Raw genomic sequence first — 21,261 nt, 5'->3', positions numbered from 1 at the left:
TTCTCTTACTATAATGAGACAAAGCTGTAGGATGGCCAAACTCCCGTTCCTTTGTTCTGCTCTGCCAGTTAAAGAACATCACCACCTCTATCCTTGGCTTCTAAAAAACGTCTCCCGCTCCCCTGCTCAGAGGAGATCCGGCGCGTTCAGGGTGGTATGGCCGTAGACCGCACCCCTGCTCGGGATCCGGGATGAGGGATCACTACACGCCAAGAACTTGGACCCTCGAATAGCTGTCCTGAACACAGCCCACCAACCAGCATCAGTCTATGACAGGAGCGAAAGGAAACATCCATTCTGTACCCGCTGAGATTTGGGGGTGGTTTATTGTAGCAATTAGCCAAACCTAACAAATGCATTCTTAATTTCTAGAAATCAGTGGTAGTTGATATTTTTATCCTCCTTTTGGACAGTGCAATGATTTAAAGATCTTTTCCATTAATTCCTTTCTCAACATACGCTACTGTTGCATTTTCATTTCTCACCATGTATACAACCTGTTCTACTATAACACCTATTTCTTTGAAGAGGATTAATTTATACATGGTTGGTAAATAGAGGAAGCATAAATTTTTTCCCTCAACACATTATTTTGCACCATCAAATAGCAGTATATGAACTCCCCAACATACTGAACACAGCAAACTCTGGAGGAGTGCAGAACTCCTGGTGTTATTGTTCTTTCTGCTGGTACAGTATGGCCACATGCCCTCCCTTGGAAGGACCTGTTGTCTCATTCTCTCTAAAATCTGTGTGCTTTTCAGAAGGCAAGAATCCTTTAGTCACTGTGATATTTTCACTTAGTAGAAATTTAGCTTCCTTGCATTAACTCTGCTAAAAATTTTTATAAAGATTGCCATTGCTTTTTTTGGTTACTTTTTTGTTTTCATGTTTCTTCAGCTCTTGCTTGTATGGTTTCACCATAAGGCGCCTTTGTGTTTCTTTTTATTTATCCTGCTTGGGATTTGTGAGATTCTTGGAACTGAATGAAGGTCCTTCTTCAGTTTTGGAGAAGTTTGAGCCTTTGCTTCTTCACATATTGCTTATGTGACATTTTCATATCTCAGGGACTCTACTTAAATGTATGCTAGACCTTCTCACTATGTTCTTTGTCTCTTTTGTATTTTTCTCTTTCCCTGTGTCCTTCATCTGTATGTGTGCAGGCATGTGTACTGTACACATGCATTTGTTCATTTTTATATATTATCCACTTTACTAATTTTCTTTTCAGCTGCATCTTAGCCAGTATTAAAGCCATCCACCTGGTTATATTTTTAATTCTAGAATTTTAGTTTGTTCCCTTTCAAATATTCTGTGCCATTTTCAGTTTCTTGCCAAGTTTTCTGGGTTGGTTTTTTAATCTCCTTGATCATAGTAAAGATAGTTATTTGATAGCTTGTGTTTGAGAAGTCCATTGTTTGGAGACCTTGTGTTTCTTTTGCTGTTATTTGTTTCTGCTAATTTTATCTTGTCACCTTAAGTGTCTGGTTTACTTTAATTGTGTCCCAGGTTAGTCATTGTGGGGCAGGCTAGCAAACAGGGAAAATAATTTATCAGGGGCTCTCTTCTCTTGCAAACAAAGCTAACAGGCACCCCAGCTGGCCTGAGCCAACTCTACAGCAATAAATACCCTGGTGATTGTAAATATAATTGCAAGATAGTGTCCAGAAGAGGTACCTCTTTGGGCCTGCCTTGCTTGTAAAAAAAAGGCCTGCGCCCAATTTTGTCTCCCAGACTAAATCCTCTTACTTAAGACCTCATGAATATCAGTCACATCTCATACATACAATTAAAGACCAAATATTAGCATAAGCACATGCGCAGACTACCCCTGTTATGTGATAGCTGTGTTAATATACCTGCCAGCCACCCTAGCTCCTCCCTAAGGACTGCCCAGATTTTTCCTGTCTTACAACTTATGAAATGGACTTAAGAAAGAAATTAATACTTCTGTGCCACCTGGCAGGGGCCCACCACTTCCCGTGAGGTGCTTCCTCTTACTCTTTCTTCCTTTTCTTTCAGTAAGTTTTGCAATTTGTGTCTCTGTTCAGGCAACACAAGGACTTGGCGTCTTCTGGACTAGTGTCTTCTTAGACTACTCAACCCAGTAAGTATTTGAACTCAGGACGCCATCTACTCTACTATGTGAGCCATCTCCCCAGTCATATTTTGCCTTAGTTATTTTTTTGGAGAAGGTCTTAGACTCCCTCCCACCCCCAGGGCTGGGATGACAAGTGTGTACTACCACATCCACCTCAAGAAGATTTTTTTAAAAAGTTGTATGCCATATTTTTCAAGATTTCTTTTGTAGGAACCTAGTCTGAATTAACTAGACTACCATTATTAAAAGCAAAAAATTTTCCTTGTTGAGAATTTGACTGAAAGTGCATTGAGTCAGGAGATCAGTTTAGACAATCAGATGTCTTTCTGAGGCTTTCTTGTTCTTGGCTTGGACTACATCTCCTTTATTTAGATCTTGCTCAGTGTCTTTCAGTACTGGTTATAGTTATTTGCATGTAGTTTGTTATGCATTTGTGAGTTTTGTTCTGGGAGCTATTTTATTTTATTTGTTTATTTTTTTTCTTTTATTATTCATATGTGCATACAAGGCTTGGGTCATTTCTCCCTCCTGCCCCCACCCCCTCCCTTACCACCCACTCCGCCCCCTCCCTCCCCCCCCAATACCCAGCAGAAACTATTTTGCCCTTATTTCTAATTTTGTTGTAGAGAGAGTATAAGCAATAATAGGAAGGAACAAGGGTTTTTGCTGGTTGAGATAAGGATAGCTATACAGGGCATTGACTCACATTGATTTCCTGTGCGTGGGTGTTACCTTCTAGGTTAATTCTTCTTGAACTAACCTTTTCTCTAGTACCTGTTCCCCTTTTCCTATTGGTCTCAGTTGCTTTTAAGGTATCTACTTTAGTTTCTCTGCATTGAGGGCAACAAATGCTAGCTAATTTTTTAGGTGTCTTACCTATCCTCACCCCTCCCTTGTATGCTCTCGCTTTTATCATGTGCTCATAGTCCAATCCCCTTGTTGTGTTTGCCCTTGATCTAATGTCCACATATGAGGAAGAACATACGATTTTTGGTCTTTTGGGCCAGGCTAACCTCACTCAGAATGATGTTCTCCAATTCCATCCATTTACCAGCGAATGATAACATTTCGTTCTTCTTCATGGCTGCATAGAATTCCATTGTGTATAGATACCACATTTTCTTAATCCATTTGTCAGTGGTGGGGCATCTTGGCTGTTTCCATAACTTGGCTATTTTGAATAGTGCCGCAATAAACATGGGTGTGCAGGTGCCTCTGGAGTAACAGTCTTTTGGGTATATCCCCAAGAGTGGTATTGCTGGATCAAATGGTAGATCGATGTCTAGCTTTTTAAGTAGCCTCCAAATTTTTTTCCAGAGTGGTTGTACTAGTTTACATTCCCACCAACACTGTAAGAGGGTTCCTTTTTTCTGGGAGCTATTTTAAACCTAGGCTTTTCACTGGTGGAGTGGCTCAAGTGGTAGAGCACCTGTATTGCAAGCATGAGGCCCTGAGTTCAAACCCTAGCACTGCCAAAAGAAAAAGAGTTACTATATAAACCAAGTCTTTTCAGTTGGGATTTTTGTTTGTTGCTGGTGTAGAAAATGAAATTGACTTTTATATAGTGATGGTATATAAGCTACTTTTATCTTATTTATTATTTGTTAACTTATTTGTTGATTCTTTTGGGTTTTCTATGTAAACAGTCACACTGTTTGCAAGCAATGACAGTTTTACTTCCTTTATAAACTTTTCTTTTTTTTCTTATCTCATTTCACTTGCCAGAACATCTGTTACAATAAAAGCAGTGATAGTACATATCTTCTCGTTTGTATTGCTTTTGAGGAAGGGTCTGGCTAACTTTGTCCAGGTTGGCCTTGAACTCAACATCCTTCTGCCTCTGCCTCCTGAGTAGCTGGGGTTAACAGGCCCTGCTGTTATTTAGCTGTTTGCTAACACTGAACTACCTACCTTGGTCACTGATGTGTATATTTTCTTACATACCCTTAACATTTATTTGCTTAGGATTTCTGCATATACATGCATGAACAAAATTTGCCTGTTTTCTTTATTATATGTCTGAGTCTGGATTGAATATTACACTTTATATTAGCCTCAGAGAATAAATGAGGGAGAATAGAACACAATTAAAATGATCCCTTCTTTGAAAGTTTGACAAAATTTGTCTCTCTCATCTTTTTTTTGTATCTAAGTTTTGCTATATTCTCTTTTATCTTTTAAAATGCTATTGACATTATGTCAACTTTTTATTCATAATATTATTTATCGCTGAATTTTGCTTTTTTAATTGGTTTTACCATACTTGTCTATTTTGTTTGTCTTTTCACAACCCATTTTTGCTTTGCTTTTATTCTCTAATTTTTTTCTTAAAAGCTATTCCTATATTTAAATAATTTTTTCCTTCTACTTTCTTTGAGTTTATTATTTGGTTCTTTTTCTTATTTTTAAAGTTATACTTAACACATCTTTCCTATCTTCTGATAAAAGTATTTAAAGCTATTTAATGTCCTATAATCACATTTGCTATATACTAGAGGTTTTGAAATACAGTGTCGACCAAGTAGGCTTCATCCCAGGGATGCAGGGGTGGTTCAACATACGAAAATCAATAAACGTAATAAACCACATTAACAAAAGCAAAGATAAAAACCACTTGATCATCTCAATAGATGCAGAAAAAGCCTTTGATAAGATCCAACACCATTTCATGATAAAAGCTCTAAGAAAATTAGGAATAGAAGGAAAGTTCCTCAACATTATAAAAGCTATATATGACAAACCTACAGCCAGCATTATACTTAACGGAGAAAAACTGAAACCATTCCCTCTAAAATCAGGAACCAGACAAGGATGCCCACTATCTCCACTCCTATTCAACATAGTACTGGAATTCCTAGCCAGAGCAATTAGGCAAGAAGAAGGAATAAAAGGAATACAAATAGGTAAAGAAACTGTCAAAATATCCCTATTTGCAGACGACATGATCCTATACCTTAAAGACCCAAAAAACTCTACTCAGAAGCTTCTAGACATCATCAATAGCTATAGCAAGGTAGCAGGATATAAAATCAATACAGAAAAATCATTAGCATTTCTATACACTAACAATGAGCAAACTGAAAAAGAATGTATGAAAACAATTCCATTTACAATAGCCTCAAAAAAAAGTCAAATACCTAGGTGTAAACCTAACAAAAGATGTGAAAAACCTCTACAAGGAAAACTATACACTTCTGAAGAAAGAGATTGAGGAAGACTATAGAAAGTGGAGAGATCTCCCATGCTCATGGATTGGTAGAACCAACATAGTAAAAATGTCGATACTCCCAAAAGTAATCTACATGTTTAATGCAATTCCCATCAAAATTCCAATGACATTCATTAAAGAGATCGAAAAATCTACCGTGAAATTTACATGGAAACACAGGAAGCCACGAATAGCCAAGGCAATACTCAGTCAAAAGAACAATGCAGGAGGTATCACAATACCTGACTTCAAACTATATTACAAAGCAGTAACGATAAAAACAGCATGGTACTGGCACAAAAACAGACATGAAGACCAGTGGAACAGAATAGAGGACCCAGATAGGAAGCCACACAACTATAACCAACTTGTCTTTGACAAAGGAGCTAAAAATATACGATGGAGAAATAGCAGCCTCTTCAACAAAAACTGCTGGGAAAACTGGTTAGCAGTCTGCAAAAAACTGAAACTAGATCCATGTATATCACCCTATACCAAGATTAACTCAAAATGGATCAAGGATCTTAATATCAGACCACAAACTCTAAAGTTGATACAGGAAAGAGTAGGAAATACTCTGGAGTTAGTAGGTATAGGTAAGAACTTTCTCAATGAAACCCCAGCAGCACAGCAACTAAGAGATAGCATAGATAAATGGGAGCTCATAAAGCTAAAAAGCTTCTGTTCATCAAAAGAAATGGTCTCTAAACTGAAGAGAACACCCACAGAGTGGGAGAAAATATTTGCCAGCTACACATCAGACAAAGGACTGATAACCAGAATATATAAGGAACCTAAAAATCTAAATTCTCCCAAAACTAATGAACCAATAAAGAAATGGGCAAATGAACTAAACAGAACTTTCTCAAAAGAAGAAATTCAAATGGCCAAAAAACACATGAAAAAATGCTCTCCATCTCTAGCAATAAAGGAAATGCAAATTAAAACCACACTAAGATTCCACCTCACCCCTGTTAGAATAGCCACCATCAGCAACACCACCAACAACAGGTGTTGGCGAGGATGTGGGGAAAAAGGAACCCTCTTACACTGTTGGTGGGAATGTAAACTAGTGCAACCACTCTGGAAAAAAATTTGGAGGCTACTTAAAAAGCTAGACATCGATCTACCATTTGATCCAGCAATACCACTCTTGAGGATATACCCAAAAGACTGTGATACAGGTTACTCCAGAGGCACCTGCACACTCATGTTTATTGCGGCACTACTCACAATAGCCAAGTTACGCAAACAGCCAAGATGCCCCACCACTGACAAATGGATTAAGAAAATGTGGTATCTATACACAATGGAATTTTATGCAGCCATGAAGAAGAACAAAATGTTATCATTCGCTGGTAAATGGATGGAATTGGAGAACATCATTCTGAGTGAGGTTAGCCTGGCCCAAAAGACCAAAAATCATATGTTCTCCCTCATATGTGGAAATTAGATCAAGGGCAAACACAACAATGGGATTGGACTTTGAGCACATGATAAAAACGAGAGCACACAAGGGAGGGGTGAGGATAGGTAAGACACCTAAAAAATTAGCTAGCATTTGTTGCCCTTAACGCAGAGAAACTAAAGCAGATACCTTAAAAGCAACTGAGACCAATAGGAAAAGGGGACCAGGAACTAGAGAAAAGGTTAGATCAAAAAGAATTAACCTAGAAGGTAACACACAGGCACAGGAAATTAATTTGAGTCAATTCCCTGTGTAGCTATCCTTATCTCAACCAGCAAAAACCTTGTTCCTTCCTATTATTGCTTATACTCTCTCTACAACAAAATTAGAAATAAGGGCAAAATAGTTTCTGCTGGGTATTGAGGGGGTGGGGGGAGAGGGAGGGGGCGGAGTGGGTGGTAAGGGAGGGGGTGGGGGCAGGAGGGAGAAATGACCCAATACTTGTATGCACATATGAATAATAATAATAATAAAAAAGAAATACAGTGTCTATCATTTTTCTATAAGTATTTTAATATTTGTGTTGTGATCTCTTCTTTGATGAATTTTGGAATTAAGTGTTCCTTCAGTTCTGAAATACTCTAAGCCACTTTCTCTTTGACTAGTTCTTTCCTTCCATTCTCTCTATTTTCTCCTTTTCAAGCTCCTACATGTATGTTCTATCTTCCTTGTATTTGTTTAATAATTTATTTAAAAATACTAAGTGTATCTATTTAATAGTTTCTTTTGACTCATCTGTTATCTCAAGCCTTTGTGATGTCATCTCTCCTGTTTGCCTTATCTGCTGAGTCATTTCATGTGTTATTTGTATTTTCTGACTGTGAACTCATCTGCAAACATCCCCTGTAGGCGTTGGTATGTTCCAGGTGAAAAGTAGTTTTGTATGTGATTCTTATGAGTTCCTTTGAGCCTTACTGACCCAGGCCAATTAGTATTATTACTTTTTGGTGGTTACTGGGGTTTGAACTCAAGGGCCTCATGCTTGCTAGGCAAGTGCTCTACCACTTGAACCACTCTGTCAACCTGTAATAGGCCAATTTGACCTTTCAAAATTATTGGGTTGGCATTCTATCTTTACACAGAAGTTATGTAAATCCAGGTTTTTCATCTGCCCGTGGCACAAGTCTGTGGCTTTGATTTCTTATAGGTGTATTGCTCCTATCTACAGCCCCGAGTGAATGGCAGGCTTCCTTGTTCCTCCCTTGGGTTGATGGGTCTGGTTTGATCCACATGCAGCTCTGCTTACTGCTGTGTGCTGTGAGTGTCCTCCTCTTTTTCTGGAACATGAGCATTTATTTTGCTGCTTCTGAACTCCATTATCTATTTTTAAGGAAATTCCCTTTTGAGTGTATGTTTCTGAAGGTGGAGGGAGCCCTTCTGCATCTTCAGCTTGCCATATTGCTGTACCTTAATTAGAAATAGAGACTATGGACAGAACTCTGGGGTCCATTGACATAAGGGACAGATGTAGGAAGAGAAATCCCTGAAAGAGATGGCCGAGCATGCCTAGAACAAGGAGAGAGTTTGTGTAGAAAGGCTCTTCCTTTCATGATATGAGGCCAGCTCTTCCTAGGAATGGCACACTGTTCATCCTTCATACTTGAGTGACTTTTCTGAAAGCAAAAAATCTGAGAAACACAAAAGCAGGGAGAAGGGTTGGATTTATAAAGGGAGCCCAAGGCACTGGTTTCTCTCCAAGGAGAGCTGCTTAGGGGTAATTTGGAAACTTCTGGGTGCTCTTGTGTAATTCAGAGGTTCTTCCCGGCATTTGTACTCATGGGGAGGAGTGGCATTATTTTGTATGCAGGAGTTGGCTTCCTGATTGTGCTTTTCTCTCTCTCTGTTGTCTGTCTTCTTACTTCTGAATATTTGGGAGCCACCTGTGACATATATAGTAGATAAAAGCAGATCCACATACTTTGAGCCTCCACTCCTACTAGAATATTCTTAGGCATTACCTCTTTGAATAATTCCTTCCCCACATTCCAGCCAGCAAATCCACACACTTCAATGTTCCTTTTCCACTCTAATTGTACTTTTTTTAATGGTACAGGGGCTTGAACTCAGGGTCTCACGCTTGCTAGGCAGGTGCTCTACCGTTTGAGCTACTCCACCAGTCCATTTTAGGCTCTATTTGGAAAGCCTCTATTTGGAGGAATCATGTTCCAGTATTGTGAATTGCTGTACCCATGGAGAGGATCTTACAGCTTGGAGTATAGCTGTGGACTGGGCAGAGCAAAGGAGTGTGCCCATGTGTCTGCAAGCCTGCAACGAGAAGGCTAGGGTTTTACAATGCTTCCTTCATTTTCAAGCAATAACCATGTCACGTCACCCCACCTCAATCTGAAAGTGAGCAGTGCTGATCTTAGCATTCCACCTTATGGGTGAGGATTCAGGCATAGAGAGGTAAGGAGACTTCCTCAAAGCCCATGGCAAGTAAGGGCTTATTGTCCAGGCATCTGAGCCTGGTGTTTTCACCTCCACTTTGTGCTGCCTCCATGTTGTACAGGCATAGAGGGAGTCATCCGTCTCTACACCCAGGTTCCTGCTGACCTGACCATATTCAACTGACCACAGATGTTCTGTGAGGCCACTTGCCCTTCATCTCCACTCCATGGTGGTTTGTCATACACTAGGAGAGACTTAGTTCCCTCCTCCCTTTACTTTCCTGGCCATATTATCTTTTATTTTGATTTCCTTTTGAGACAAGCTCTTGCTATGTCCCTCAGGTTGGTTTCAAACTGGGCTCAAGCAGTAATCCTGCCTCATCTTCCTGAGGAGCTGGAAATGCAGGCGCACGCCACCCTGCTGCGTTTCCTTGTGTCTTTTAGACATCCACCACTGCTGCTGGAGGAGCCCAGACACAGGCCAAAGGATTGCTGACCCTCTCACAGAATTTACAGCATTGTATTTTACAGCACTGTTGGGAGGAACAATGGCAGCCTCATCTTTCTTGGAATTACATTTTATTGAATTCAGACTCACAATCTTTAAATAACTTGAATAGAATAGTCTCAATATACAGTTCTTTAATCATACATATATTTCTTTAAAGCACAAAACTATAAATTAAAATGGAAAGGCTATAAATACACATATACATATTGCCATAAATCTAGAACTATTTTATAAAAATAAAACTCAAATATTAACTTTATATATTTTGGCAATTTAGCAGAGTTGTAAGTAGCCACATTAACTATGCATCACTGTTCTAAATGTCTGTCTCATTGTCCATCTCTTTGGGGACACATGGTCTCCTTTCCCAGGGTCCCCACAAAGGAGCCCATGGCCATGGCTCAGTGTTGCCTGTGCATAAGGACGGAGCACACCTTCTTGTTCATGGAGGGGAAGACCAGCTTCCAGCCCCTTCTTCAGAGAGAGGAGGTGTTCCCTCCAGCCGGGTGTCTACCACTCATAAGTCTCAAAGCCCTCACTGTGCATGACTTGATATCTGAGTTAATGATGTGAGTTCCCTTTCCCTGTGCTCAGATAACAGCAGGTATGAGCTTTGTTCTCTCAGATCAGTGTTAATAGTTGAAAAAAAAATCTCTGAAATAATGCTGAGGAATGCCATCCCAAAGGTGGACGCTGCTGCCTACCTGCTGTGCAAGGTCTTGATGCACATGATCTCCAACCCTGGCAAGACAGGGACGTTCTTGTTCTCATTTGACAATGGAGAGAGTTGAGTCTCTGGACAGCTAAGTCACTTGGCCAAACTCAGTGGGGCTGCCTGACCCCAAAGCCAGAGTTCTGTGCCTGCTCAGAAATCCATGGAGGGAAACCAGTAGAGAACTCAAATCTACCTGGGGTCATAGAGTGAGATCACACAAGTGGCTTTGGATCAACTTACAGCAGGTGAATTGCTGGTCCCCAGGAACCCCTGGGGCCTTTGGGCTGCAATTTGCCAAGGGGAGCTAAAGGTGGACATAAAAGGGAAGGAGTAGAGACCTGTAGAACAATAACTTAAGTTTGTGCATTGGAAGGCCAGTTCCTCATCATCCCGTAGAGAACTTCTACATAAAGCTAGGGGCTCAAGGACTTCCTTGCTCCAGGTCTTTGTGTTCTCAAGGAGTGGAGCAAAGGCCAAATATCTGCCCACTCAGCCCATGTGCAAGGTGCAGAGAGCTTTCACAATGATCCAAAGAAGGGACACTGGCAGGGGCCTTGGGCCATGGTGGACTGCTCAGAATGACGTAAAGCCCCACAGAATTGGGGAGGAGGATTTCCAGAAACACTGCAGAGGGGATGGAGCAGCCTAGTGGGGGAATGGACTCTGGCTGCCCTATACTTTCTGCACTTTTGAATTTTAGGGTTGCTTTAGAGTTCTCATTAAAAAGTCGAACTCATTCATAGTTGAGAGTAGAATAGTAGTTACCAGAGTCTGAGGAGAGTCGGAGGAAAGAAGGACAAGGAAACAGGCTAGTCAATGGGTACAATGCTGGTTAGATAAGAGGAATGAGCTCTGATGTTCCATTGCACAGTAGGGTGACTATAGTCAATTACAATGTCTTGTGTATTTCAGAGTAACTAGAGAGAGCATTCTGAATGTTCTTACCACAAAGACATGATCTGCCAATTACTCTGACTTGATCATTTCACAATGGATACATGTAGGAAAACATCACATTGTATCCCCAAATATGTACAATTGTTATCTGCAAATTTAAAGTAAAATAAAACTTAAATTTTTTAAATAAAAAAGTGCCCCGACTTTAAACGCCTCTCACACCTCCTCTACGGTAACAGCCCCTAGGAGAATCTCAGCCTTGACTCTGCCTAGGAGGGGTGGTCTGTCAGGACTGAACTGTCTTGCCCCAACTGGGGGTGTCTCCGAACACAGTCATTCTCTCCTCCCAGTCCCTCTCTCTCTGCTAGCTGTTCCCTTGGTCCCTGAGGCCAGTGGAGAGGCTGGTGTTGGGCTGCTCCTCACGGGTTTTGATCATAATCTCTGGGGCATTCTCCAGATAAAGGAGCCACAGTCCTAGGGGTGTCCTGCTGGGGCCGCTGAGATCATTTGGGAAATTAATGTCAGAGTAGATTTTTTAAAACCTCTCTCTTGAAAACAAACAAAAAAGAGATAAACAATAATAACAGTGATGGAAAAACCCCAAGTTTCCCTCTCTGTTCTCCTGTCTGGGCATATTTAGCGGGAAGCAATGTGGCAAAGAGTCAAAAAAAAAAGTGCAAATGACTGGGCCCAGGAATGGACAAGTCCACTGCACACCCACATGTATGAGTGCCTGCTTGTTCTGGCTGTGTGATTTCCTCATTTGGGACTGTCCCTAATGCCTCCCGGGATGCAGAGAGCTACAAAGACTCCAGGGCAGACACAGACAATCTTTGTTTTTTTTTCTTTCTGAATAGCTGGATGTGCTGATCTGAACTTAAGAAAGGATGCCCTGCAAGGCAAAAGGAGAGATGTATTTGGGCACATGTCAGTGTATTTTAAATGAACTTGGGGTTCATTTAAATGAACTTGGGGTGTATTTTAAATGAACTTGGGGTGTGTGTGTGTTTTAGGGTGCCCATGGGACTGCAGGGCTCAGGAGAAGCACTGAATGGCAGGATCAGATGCTTTGAATATGAAAACAAAGCCGCTGCTCCTCCCAGAAAGCAAAAAGGTAATGACCCGGAGCTAGCCTAGGTCTTGGTCTTTGTGATTCACTTGGGCATATGGCAACTAATAGGGTGACTCATTTTTTCCTTGGCCAGAAAGATCACCTGGACACGCTAGGTCCTGCTGGGAAAGGGAACATGAACATGGAGGGAAATCCTTGGTGTGTATCCCCCAGCTCAGCCAGGCTGCCTCTGAGCCAGGCTGGTCTTGATGCCTAGGGAACAGGCCAGATGCCACCTTCAAAAGTAATGACAATTGCCATGCATTAAGTAGGGATGCTTTCTTCCAACACCCTGGCTCTGTGTGATGCCTTTGTGTGGCCTGCAGGTTGGGCCCTGAGGACAGAAGGTACAGAAAGCTGGAACAAGGGATGGGAGGGGTTTGGCAGGGTATGGCAGCCACTGAGGGCTGGGATTGGGAACTTGACATCTAGTGGAAGATATCACTGGGTGGGTCTCCTGGCTTTTTACTTCGTGGCCAGTGGTTTGTCCTCAGCTGGCTGTAGTGTGCTACAGAGGTCTCTCATGTCAAGGAGGCTTGCTCCCACAGCTTCTGCAAACTCTGCAGAAGAGGTCTCCTTGCAGTTGTGAAAGCTGGAGATGCAGAAGAGGATGGTCTCAGGCTGGGGGTTATAGCAGGCACCATACCCATTGGGGACCACAGGACCATAGCAGCAAAACATCTCCATGGTTGTGGGCACCTAGAGGAGAGCATAGGTCAGAAGCAGCTGGTTCTGAAATGCAGCCTGTCAACCAGGTAGAATGAGACACCTTCCAACACCTCTGGCTTCTCTGACTGTTCTCCAGCCCAGGGATTTCAGTGATTTCAACAGATCAATTGATTGCTTCAGCCTGGCTGGACACGGCCAGAGTCATAAAAACAAACTCATCTAACTGCATGGCTTTGGAAGGACGGACAGGGACCTCAAACCCACTCCCTGGCGGGCAGTCTGCTCTACTTGTGGAGCCAAGAGCTCCCAGGGTGACCTGGTGCTGGGGCTTGGTCTGAGTCTCTTCTTCACCTGGGGGCCATTTGAGGCACTGTAGCAATCAGGGTAATTTACTAAATGGCACCCTGGTGGCACCCAACAGTTAGATGGCTTCCCACAGGGAGTAATTTATGAACTGGAAGAAATCTGGCCCATCTTCTCTTGATTTCCCCCAGATCCTTAATTACTGTCAGCATTGCCTGGCTGGTCTGATTTTTCTCCCCTCAGCCTGGCCATGCACAATTACCCAGCACGGGGTGTTTCAAAGGTTGCCATCAACTAGAGTTTTAGTTATGCACCTAAGCTGAATTGAATTTAGAGGGCTAAGATTTTGTAAGATCACAAACAAGACAGTGTGTTTCTGAAGGCGTTCAAGCCATAAAGGCTACTTTCCAGTTGGAAAACAATCACCAAAAAACTCACACTCCCCAATTAATTTTTTTTAGCTAGTTCTAGGAGACAAATAGGAAGGATTCTTGGGCAGGTTCAGGGTCGGGGTTTGTTTTAAACCCACAGGTTTCTGATGCTGTGTTCTCAGACCTTCTGAAGTGACACTGGCCATTTTAATGGGGCAGAAAAAGCCATTAGTCTTGCTAATAGAGTCACTGCATTGTCAGATAAATTTGCCGTGCAATAGCCAGAGGCCATAAAGCCATTCCAGAGCACTTTTTTGACCATGGATGGTTTCCTAAGGAATTTATGCTGTTGTGTTCTGTCCACATTTATTCACATCTGCAAGCTCACAGCCATAATGACAAAATCAAATTACCGAGTGGGCTTTTATCCTCAAACACAGCTTTATCATGTCCAGACACTCATGGATGAGGTGGAGTTTTAGTAAGTTGACTTGTGGGGTATTCCTCCCTCAACTTGGGCCTCCTACTAATGGATTCTACCCTGTCTTTGTGACAGAGGTCCTCCAACACACAGGCCTGTCGCAGCACTGGCTAGGAGATGTTGGGTTGCCAGCTAATCTTCTGTCATTGGCCTGGTCCTTCATAATAATGCCCATGATCTATTTGGGACCTACATCCAGGCCTGTGGGATTTCAGAGCCTATGGTCCCCTCTGTGGATTACCACCTCTCAAGTGGCAGATTGAAAGGCAGTACTGCATAATGGTTAGAGCCCCAAGATGGGTTGTGTTCCCATCCTGTTCTCACCTTGGCTAAGGGGACAGAGCGTCTGTGGTCACTCCCATTTAGAAGATGAGGAACCAGTGCTCTGAACATTTAGATCATTCTTCTGAAGGTGACATAATTCGTAGGAAGCAGGGTCAGGTTGGGGAGGGAGGATGGGGAGAGGATTGTTAGTGGCACAGGGGTGCAGTTGCAAAGGAAGAATGACCTCTAATGTCCTGTAACACAGCAGGATAACTATAGTTGTCAGCAATTATTTGAGTATTTCAAAATAGTAGAGAGGATTTTCAATGTTCCAAACCCAACCCAACATCTGAGATGACAGATACGCCCGTTATGCTGATCTGACCATCACACACTGTATTGCAACATCACACTATACCCCATAAGTACATACAGCACTTTTCATGTGCTGGGTCCAGGGACTGCTAGGCTCCATATAAGACTGGCCGAGTCAGGACTTGCTAACTCCAGTCAGGGGATGGCAGTCACTAATTACTTTTTAGAAGGCTCACTGGTTACGAAGGAGCCTCTGGTCCAGGGCTGTGTGCAGGGGCTGTACCTGGCTGGTGGAGAGGACAAAACGGTTGCTCATCAGGTAAGTTTCATCTGTGAACATCTCGGGCAGCTCCTTACACAGGTCCCGAGCCAGCTCTCGCAGTGCTAACAGGTGGTTGTCGATGGCCATCCCTGTTATAGCCTGGGAATTGGGGACAGAGAGAAGGAGATGAACCATGAACTCTTGGTGCCTCCTCTTCCCCTCCTCTCTCCTCCACAATGGTAATGGTGACTCCAACAGTCATGACTGGCATTTACCCAGCACTTGCTACAGACAATGTAAGTGAGTAGCCACCCACTGTGGACTACTTTACTATACAACCTCTGTTCCTTAGGCTTTTACCTACTTCTTTATCCACAGGAGGAGTCTAGCACAGGTTGGGGGTCTATCTTAAGGATGCCTGAGTTAACAGTCAGTAAGTCCCAGCATCCACTAAACATCTGCATCCACACCGTGCTCTAATGGAAAGAGTGGCCCTGGATGGGCCATCCCAACCACAAAGCTGCTAGGGCCAGGGAAGGAGTTTGGGGAGAAGGCCATGTGCTGGGTCCAGGGACTGCTAGGCTCCACTTAAGCATGTGGAGGGGTAAGCCTGGCTGTGAGAGTGCAGACTTTCTCAATACAACCAATGCTTCATTGTCCAGCAGGAGATCAAGGGAAAGGGTTAGAGGGCATCAGGTTCCCTTGAGTCTCAGTCACTTTGTGGGCCCCAGATTGATACTCTTAAATTTAGATTCATAATCTAAGAATCATTTTGACTTAGGAACCAGATATCTGAGCAGAGGCTCAGCTGATATTTTCAAGGGGAAAGAGCTACTTGACTGATGAAAGTTTTTTTTTTTCTTTTTATCACAAAGATAGTTAAACTCATGTCAAAGAATGGGGTGATAGAGCAGGAGCTCCAAAATCTCAGTGAGATGGAGCTCAGGGATGGTTGTGTGGCTAGAAGTGGGGCCAGAGCACTTGGTCTACATCTCTCCCACTTGAGGCTGGGTATGTAGCATACACAGTTTTTTGGTTTTGCTTTTGATTATGTGTTTATTTAGGACAATGTTGCAGGCTGATGGAGACTCAGGGCCATACCTCCCTACAGCAATAAACTTTAAGTTAACATCAAAGTGGTTGTAACTTGGGGTTTCAAAGTTATGCAAAATGGCCATTTAGCTGCTAGAGCCCCACCCAGGAGGAAAACTTTCCCAATGAACCTCGCTTGGGTTTACCAAGCACGTTTTGGGATTTGACAGCCGTTCCCTTTCAATGGAGACTGAATGCATAAACAAGGCAGAGGCCTTAGTCTCTCATTACAGTCTGAAAAGACAAGTTACAAAACCACAGCTTACTTTATTTTTAATTAATTTATTCCTGTATTGTGGTGCTGGGATAGAACCCAGGGCCTTACTCTTGCTAGCTAGTGCTCTACCACTGAACTACACCCAATCCTACAGCTTACTTTGGATGTGTCTCAGCAGGACAGACAGGAAGCACTATGTGCCCATCCGAACAGTAGATGGCTCTTTTCACTCTCTGGTTACCTCTATTTAATCTCTGGTTTGTGTAGGTCTGTAGAAACAAACTCTCTGTAGAGCAGCCAGCCCACCTGATTTCACCATTTCTGAACAAACTATAGCAAGAGAGAATGTGCAAAGAGTTGTTTAGACAGAGTAGTAATGAGCAAAAGGACTCCAGGTTCAGTCCTCCCTTCCTTCAGGGAAACTTTGAATTCCAACTCTATGCCTGATGCTACTGGGTGGTGCAGCAAGCATGGAGAACGGAGCAGCTACAGACTGAGCCCTGGTGGAGCTCGTGGTTAGTAAGGGTGGATGTTACCACTATGCAAATAATACCATAACCTGAGATAAAGGCTGGGAAGTAAAACATAAGGTAATAAAGTAGTGAGACAGGACTTGGACCACCTCACCCCTCCATTGGAATTTCCTCTCCCCACCACCACTACCAAATACATCTGCCAGTTGTCAGGAGGGTCCTTGCTTCTTTCTTCTTTCTCCTCTCTCTTCCCTTCCCCAGCCAAATGGGCATCAGCTTTGCTGCCAGCCATCATCACCACCCCCCTCATATTTCTGAGACAGTTATCCTCATTAAGTTAAAATAGATAGCACAACAGAAGTCTGTAGCAATGCATTGGAGGATATTTTTCTAAAATTTTTCATAAGTTTGTTTATAGTTTAAAAATCCAAAGGCTTGCCTCACCTTACTGGCACTGATTCTCACTCTACAGTGGCAATTCCCTGCCACCCTTTCTCTATTTCTTTTGATATCTATTTACATTGTTCCAAATCCATGCTTAGAGTGCCATGGCTGCCTTTTCCTGTTTTACCTGTAATCTTCTTTTTATAGAAAAATGAAACTTTATTTTTTTATGCCTCTATTCCTCCAACACATTTCCATTCTTTCCATCTTCCCAATAAAGTTAGGTTTTTAACTCTTTGTTGTTTGATCAACATACAGTGTTTGCATAATATTATGTAACCATTCACAGTTGGGTCAAGCAGTACACTATGGCTAGATTTCCTTATTGACTGTTTTATTTTTGCCAGAAATGGTCATCTTTAAATATTGTGTTTTTTTTTTACCTGTTTGGCTTTCTATGTTAATTGGTTCCTAAATTCTCAGCTAGAATTTCATCTTTCCACTTAAGTTCTTGCTCCTCTGTGATGACTGCTCACTAGGTCTGCTGAACAGCTGTCAGCTTGTGAGCTCCTTTTGCTATCATCCTAGGGAGTCTTTCTACCTCTGTCTTGCAGTTGAATCTTCTGATTTTTTGGAGCTTATGAGTTCATCTTTTATATTTTATTTTCTCACGCTATATCCTCCAGTAGAATTATGAGAAACAATGCTAAATAAGTAAAAATTGCAAGACCTCATCTGTCTAAAATTGTTTTTATGCTACCTTCAAACTCAATGAGAGTTTAGCTGGGTATGGAGTGTGGGTTGCAGATTGTTTTCTCTCAGAATCTGAAGGCATCGTCCCTTCTATCTTTCACCTTCCTATGACGCTATTAAGAGGTCAATAATATCTTCATTCTGATATTTGTATTTGGTTTATTTTCTCTGTGAGATTTTAAGACCTTTTCTTTATTTTTAGTATTGTGATATTCCTTGGTATTAATAAAAGGTATTTGGTGAATTCTCTCAATGTAGAAACTCATGTTCTTCAGTTCTAGGGAATTTTCTTGAATTATTTTGTTGGTGGTGTGTCCCCCTTTTTCTGAACAAGTACTATCTAGAATATTGTCCTTTGGGACAAAGCTTCCTCTCTCTCCTGGTCTTCATCTGTTTGCTTGGTATTGAGGGGAGATCTCTCACCTTATTTCTCAATCTTTCCACTGACTTTTTGCTAACATATTCTCCAAGGAGTTTTCATTTCCCGAAAAATATTTTTAGAGTTTCATGTTCTTATTTATAGAATTCTCATTTGTAAAATTCAAATCTTGAAACTTACTGGCCAGTGTGACAGTGTTAAGATGCCTTTAAGGGGCCATGAAGGCTCCTTCCTCTTGAAGGCTTTTCTAAAAGAAACTTCAGCCCTCTTTCCTTTTTACTTCCTGCCATGTGAAAGCACAGTGTTCCTCCCCTCCACAGAATGAAGCAACAGACACCATCTTGGAAGCAGAGAGCAGCAACCTCACCTGCTGACCCTTTGATCTTGGACTTTTAGCCTCCAGAACTGTGAGAAACAAATCTCTGTTCTTTATAAATTATCCAGTCTCAGGTATTCTGTTATAGCAGCAGCATCTTCTTTCTCATTCTCTTTGCCTTATTGCCCTATTTATAGCTTAAAAAAATCCTAGACTTTTATGTTGGAAAGGTTCAGAGTGAGTGACAGTAAACATTTGTATCCAGCCTGCCATGTTGAATCAGAAGTTCATGACTTCCTTTCAACTTCTCACCCCTGCCCAACTGCAGTTCTCCTTGAATGTTCTATAACTTCCTCTTGGCAAGCACCACCCTCAGCAATCCTTCTTCTCCGCCCACACTGGAGTAAGCTTTATCACAGGAAATGCAACATCTCCTACTCCTCTTTCCTTTGCAAACTGCATACATTGAGCTAATTGTTTCTTCAGGTGTGTCTTACTCTCTTGAGATTATTTGCATTTACACATGCTGCTCCCTTCTTGGACCATCTTCCCTTTTTATTCTCAAGTCTCAAACTGAGCACTACTTCCTCTGGGAAATCTTGGCTTTCCCAAGCAGAGGAAAGAGCTACTCCTCCATGGTCTCTGTTACTTCCCAAGGGCTCTTTTCACATGGGATCAGACTTGACTTTGAAAGACCTCTCCCTCAACTGCATGCTGAATTCCCCAAGGACAGGGATAATGGATGTCAGTTTTTGTTTCCCAGCACCTAGCACCCTGCTGGATAAAGCAGAAGAACAAATAAACAAAAATCCTTGAATAGGAGATAGGGTACTTGCTATAGTTTGGATTTGAAATGTTCCCCCAAAAGTTCATGTGTTAAAGGTTTAGTACCCAGCTTGGCACAATTGAGAGGTTGGAAACATTAAGAGGTGGGACTTTTCAGGAGGTCTTCCAGTCATTTGAGGTGTGCCCTTGAAGGAGATTGTAGGATCCTAGCTGCTTCTCTTCTTCTCCCTCTTTTGCTCCCCTGACATGAGGTCAATGTTTTTGCTCCACCATGGGATCCTTGTCACGATATATTGCCTCACTACAGGCCTAAAAACAATGGGGCCAACTCACCATGGATTGAAACTATTGAAAGTTTGAGCCAAAATAAACTTTTCTAATTCAAAATTGATTTTCTCCAGTATTTTGTTACAGTAATGGGAAACTGACTAATATAGTGCTTAATTGTCCCCAAATAGAACAAACACATAATTATACAGATGAACTAGGGACCTAGTTAAAGGAAAGTCTTTACTGACTAGTTCCAAAATCCAGAAATACATTGTACTTGCTTTTAAGTATATAGAATGAAATTTGGTCAATCCATTTTTATAAATTACATAATCCTTCAAAGACTATTTTAGCATGATTTGAAATTAATATATTGATCACTAGTTCAAGCAATGCTTATTCTCCATTGTTTATATGCAAATGATGGCATTGCAGTGCCTGAAAATAAATTATTTCCTTAAACTAGAGAAAAATTCCCCTTATAATTTTGATTGTACAATTAATGATTGCACTATGAATGTTCCACTCATAAATAAATAAATACACAGACGACAAGAGGCAAAATCAGCCCAGGTAGGATGAATACTGCCTCCCCTGCAATTGTGCAAGGGGCATGCGTACCACTCCAGGCTGCAGCTGTATTCTCTCCTATTTGACTTCTCTCATATAAACTGTAAGGTATGACATAGTCTATATCCTGTTATTATCATTTTGGTTATTTCAAATACCACTCATTATACTCTTGTGAATTCAGTGAAAGAAGCAGGAATAGCGCATTACCTAAGTTCTAAAAATAAAAAAAAAAAAAGGAAGCTTTGAGAGGGAGGTGGCCTTGCTGAGTCATTCACACCCTTGAGGGAATTCTGTAAAACTGATTGAGGCTGGGCTGTTCACATAGGGTCTTGTGCTGTGGCCTCAACTCTTGCAGCTCTGGCCATACTCGTTTGCTTGCCCAAGGCATCATCACTCACCATGACTGTGTACTCGGTCTGGGCTAGGATGGCTGCCTTCAGGAGCTGCACCTTCTTGGAATCCTGTTGACAGAACAGAGGGTTGGTGTACAGGACATTAAGAGGCTGTTCAATGGCAAACACCCAAAGAAGCTGGTGACCTGGAGCCCAGAGGACAGGCAGTCCACAGTGGCTTCACAGGTCTCCTTGTTTTTCCTCAGGATGGAGTGTGACTTACTGGTATGACAGACTTATGGTCAATCATGGCTCTCACAAAAGCCAGGGCCTCTGGAGTGGCTGATCTGATGTTGTCCACCCGCCCCTCCTCGAATCGGCGAATGGAAGCACTCTCATAGGTGGGAACTAGTCTCCGGTGGAGCCTGCGTAAGATAAAGGTTGAATGGTGGATGTTAATTTATTCTCAGGGGCTCAAAAATGCTGGAAGAAAAATAGCCTCAGCAGGCTTTATTTTTACAGTTCTGACTTGACTTGGTGTAGTATTTCATTTTAATGTTAATGGAATTCGGAAGGAGAACTCCCAGAGATGAATGTTGGGGGGTCTCTAATATGAAGAGCCA

At 42.0% G+C, this 21,261-nt stretch overlaps 1 protein-coding gene across 1 annotated transcript in view; it reads right to left on the bottom strand.

Annotated features, from left to right (window-relative positions):
• Nucleotides 1–9,971: 9,971 nt before the first annotated feature.
• Nucleotides 9,972–21,261, bottom strand: part of Chat (choline O-acetyltransferase) — a 57,972-nt gene continuing 46,682 nt past the window's right edge. The window contains 4 exon segments of the mRNA XM_074079555.1: nt 9,972–13,097; nt 15,085–15,222; nt 20,705–20,767; nt 20,922–21,063. Of these exon segments, the coding sequence (XP_073935656.1) occupies nt 12,840–13,097; nt 15,085–15,222; nt 20,705–20,767; nt 20,922–21,063 (601 nt within the window). The 3' untranslated portion in view covers nt 9,972–12,839.

Source organism: Castor canadensis, chromosome 7 (assembly GCF_047511655.1).
Source record: "Castor canadensis chromosome 7, mCasCan1.hap1v2, whole genome shotgun sequence".
NCBI classification, from domain to species: domain Eukaryota; kingdom Metazoa; phylum Chordata; class Mammalia; order Rodentia; family Castoridae; genus Castor; species Castor canadensis.
The sequence above is the reverse complement of the archived record's forward strand: the minus strand, read 5'-3'. Positions and strand labels throughout refer to the sequence as shown.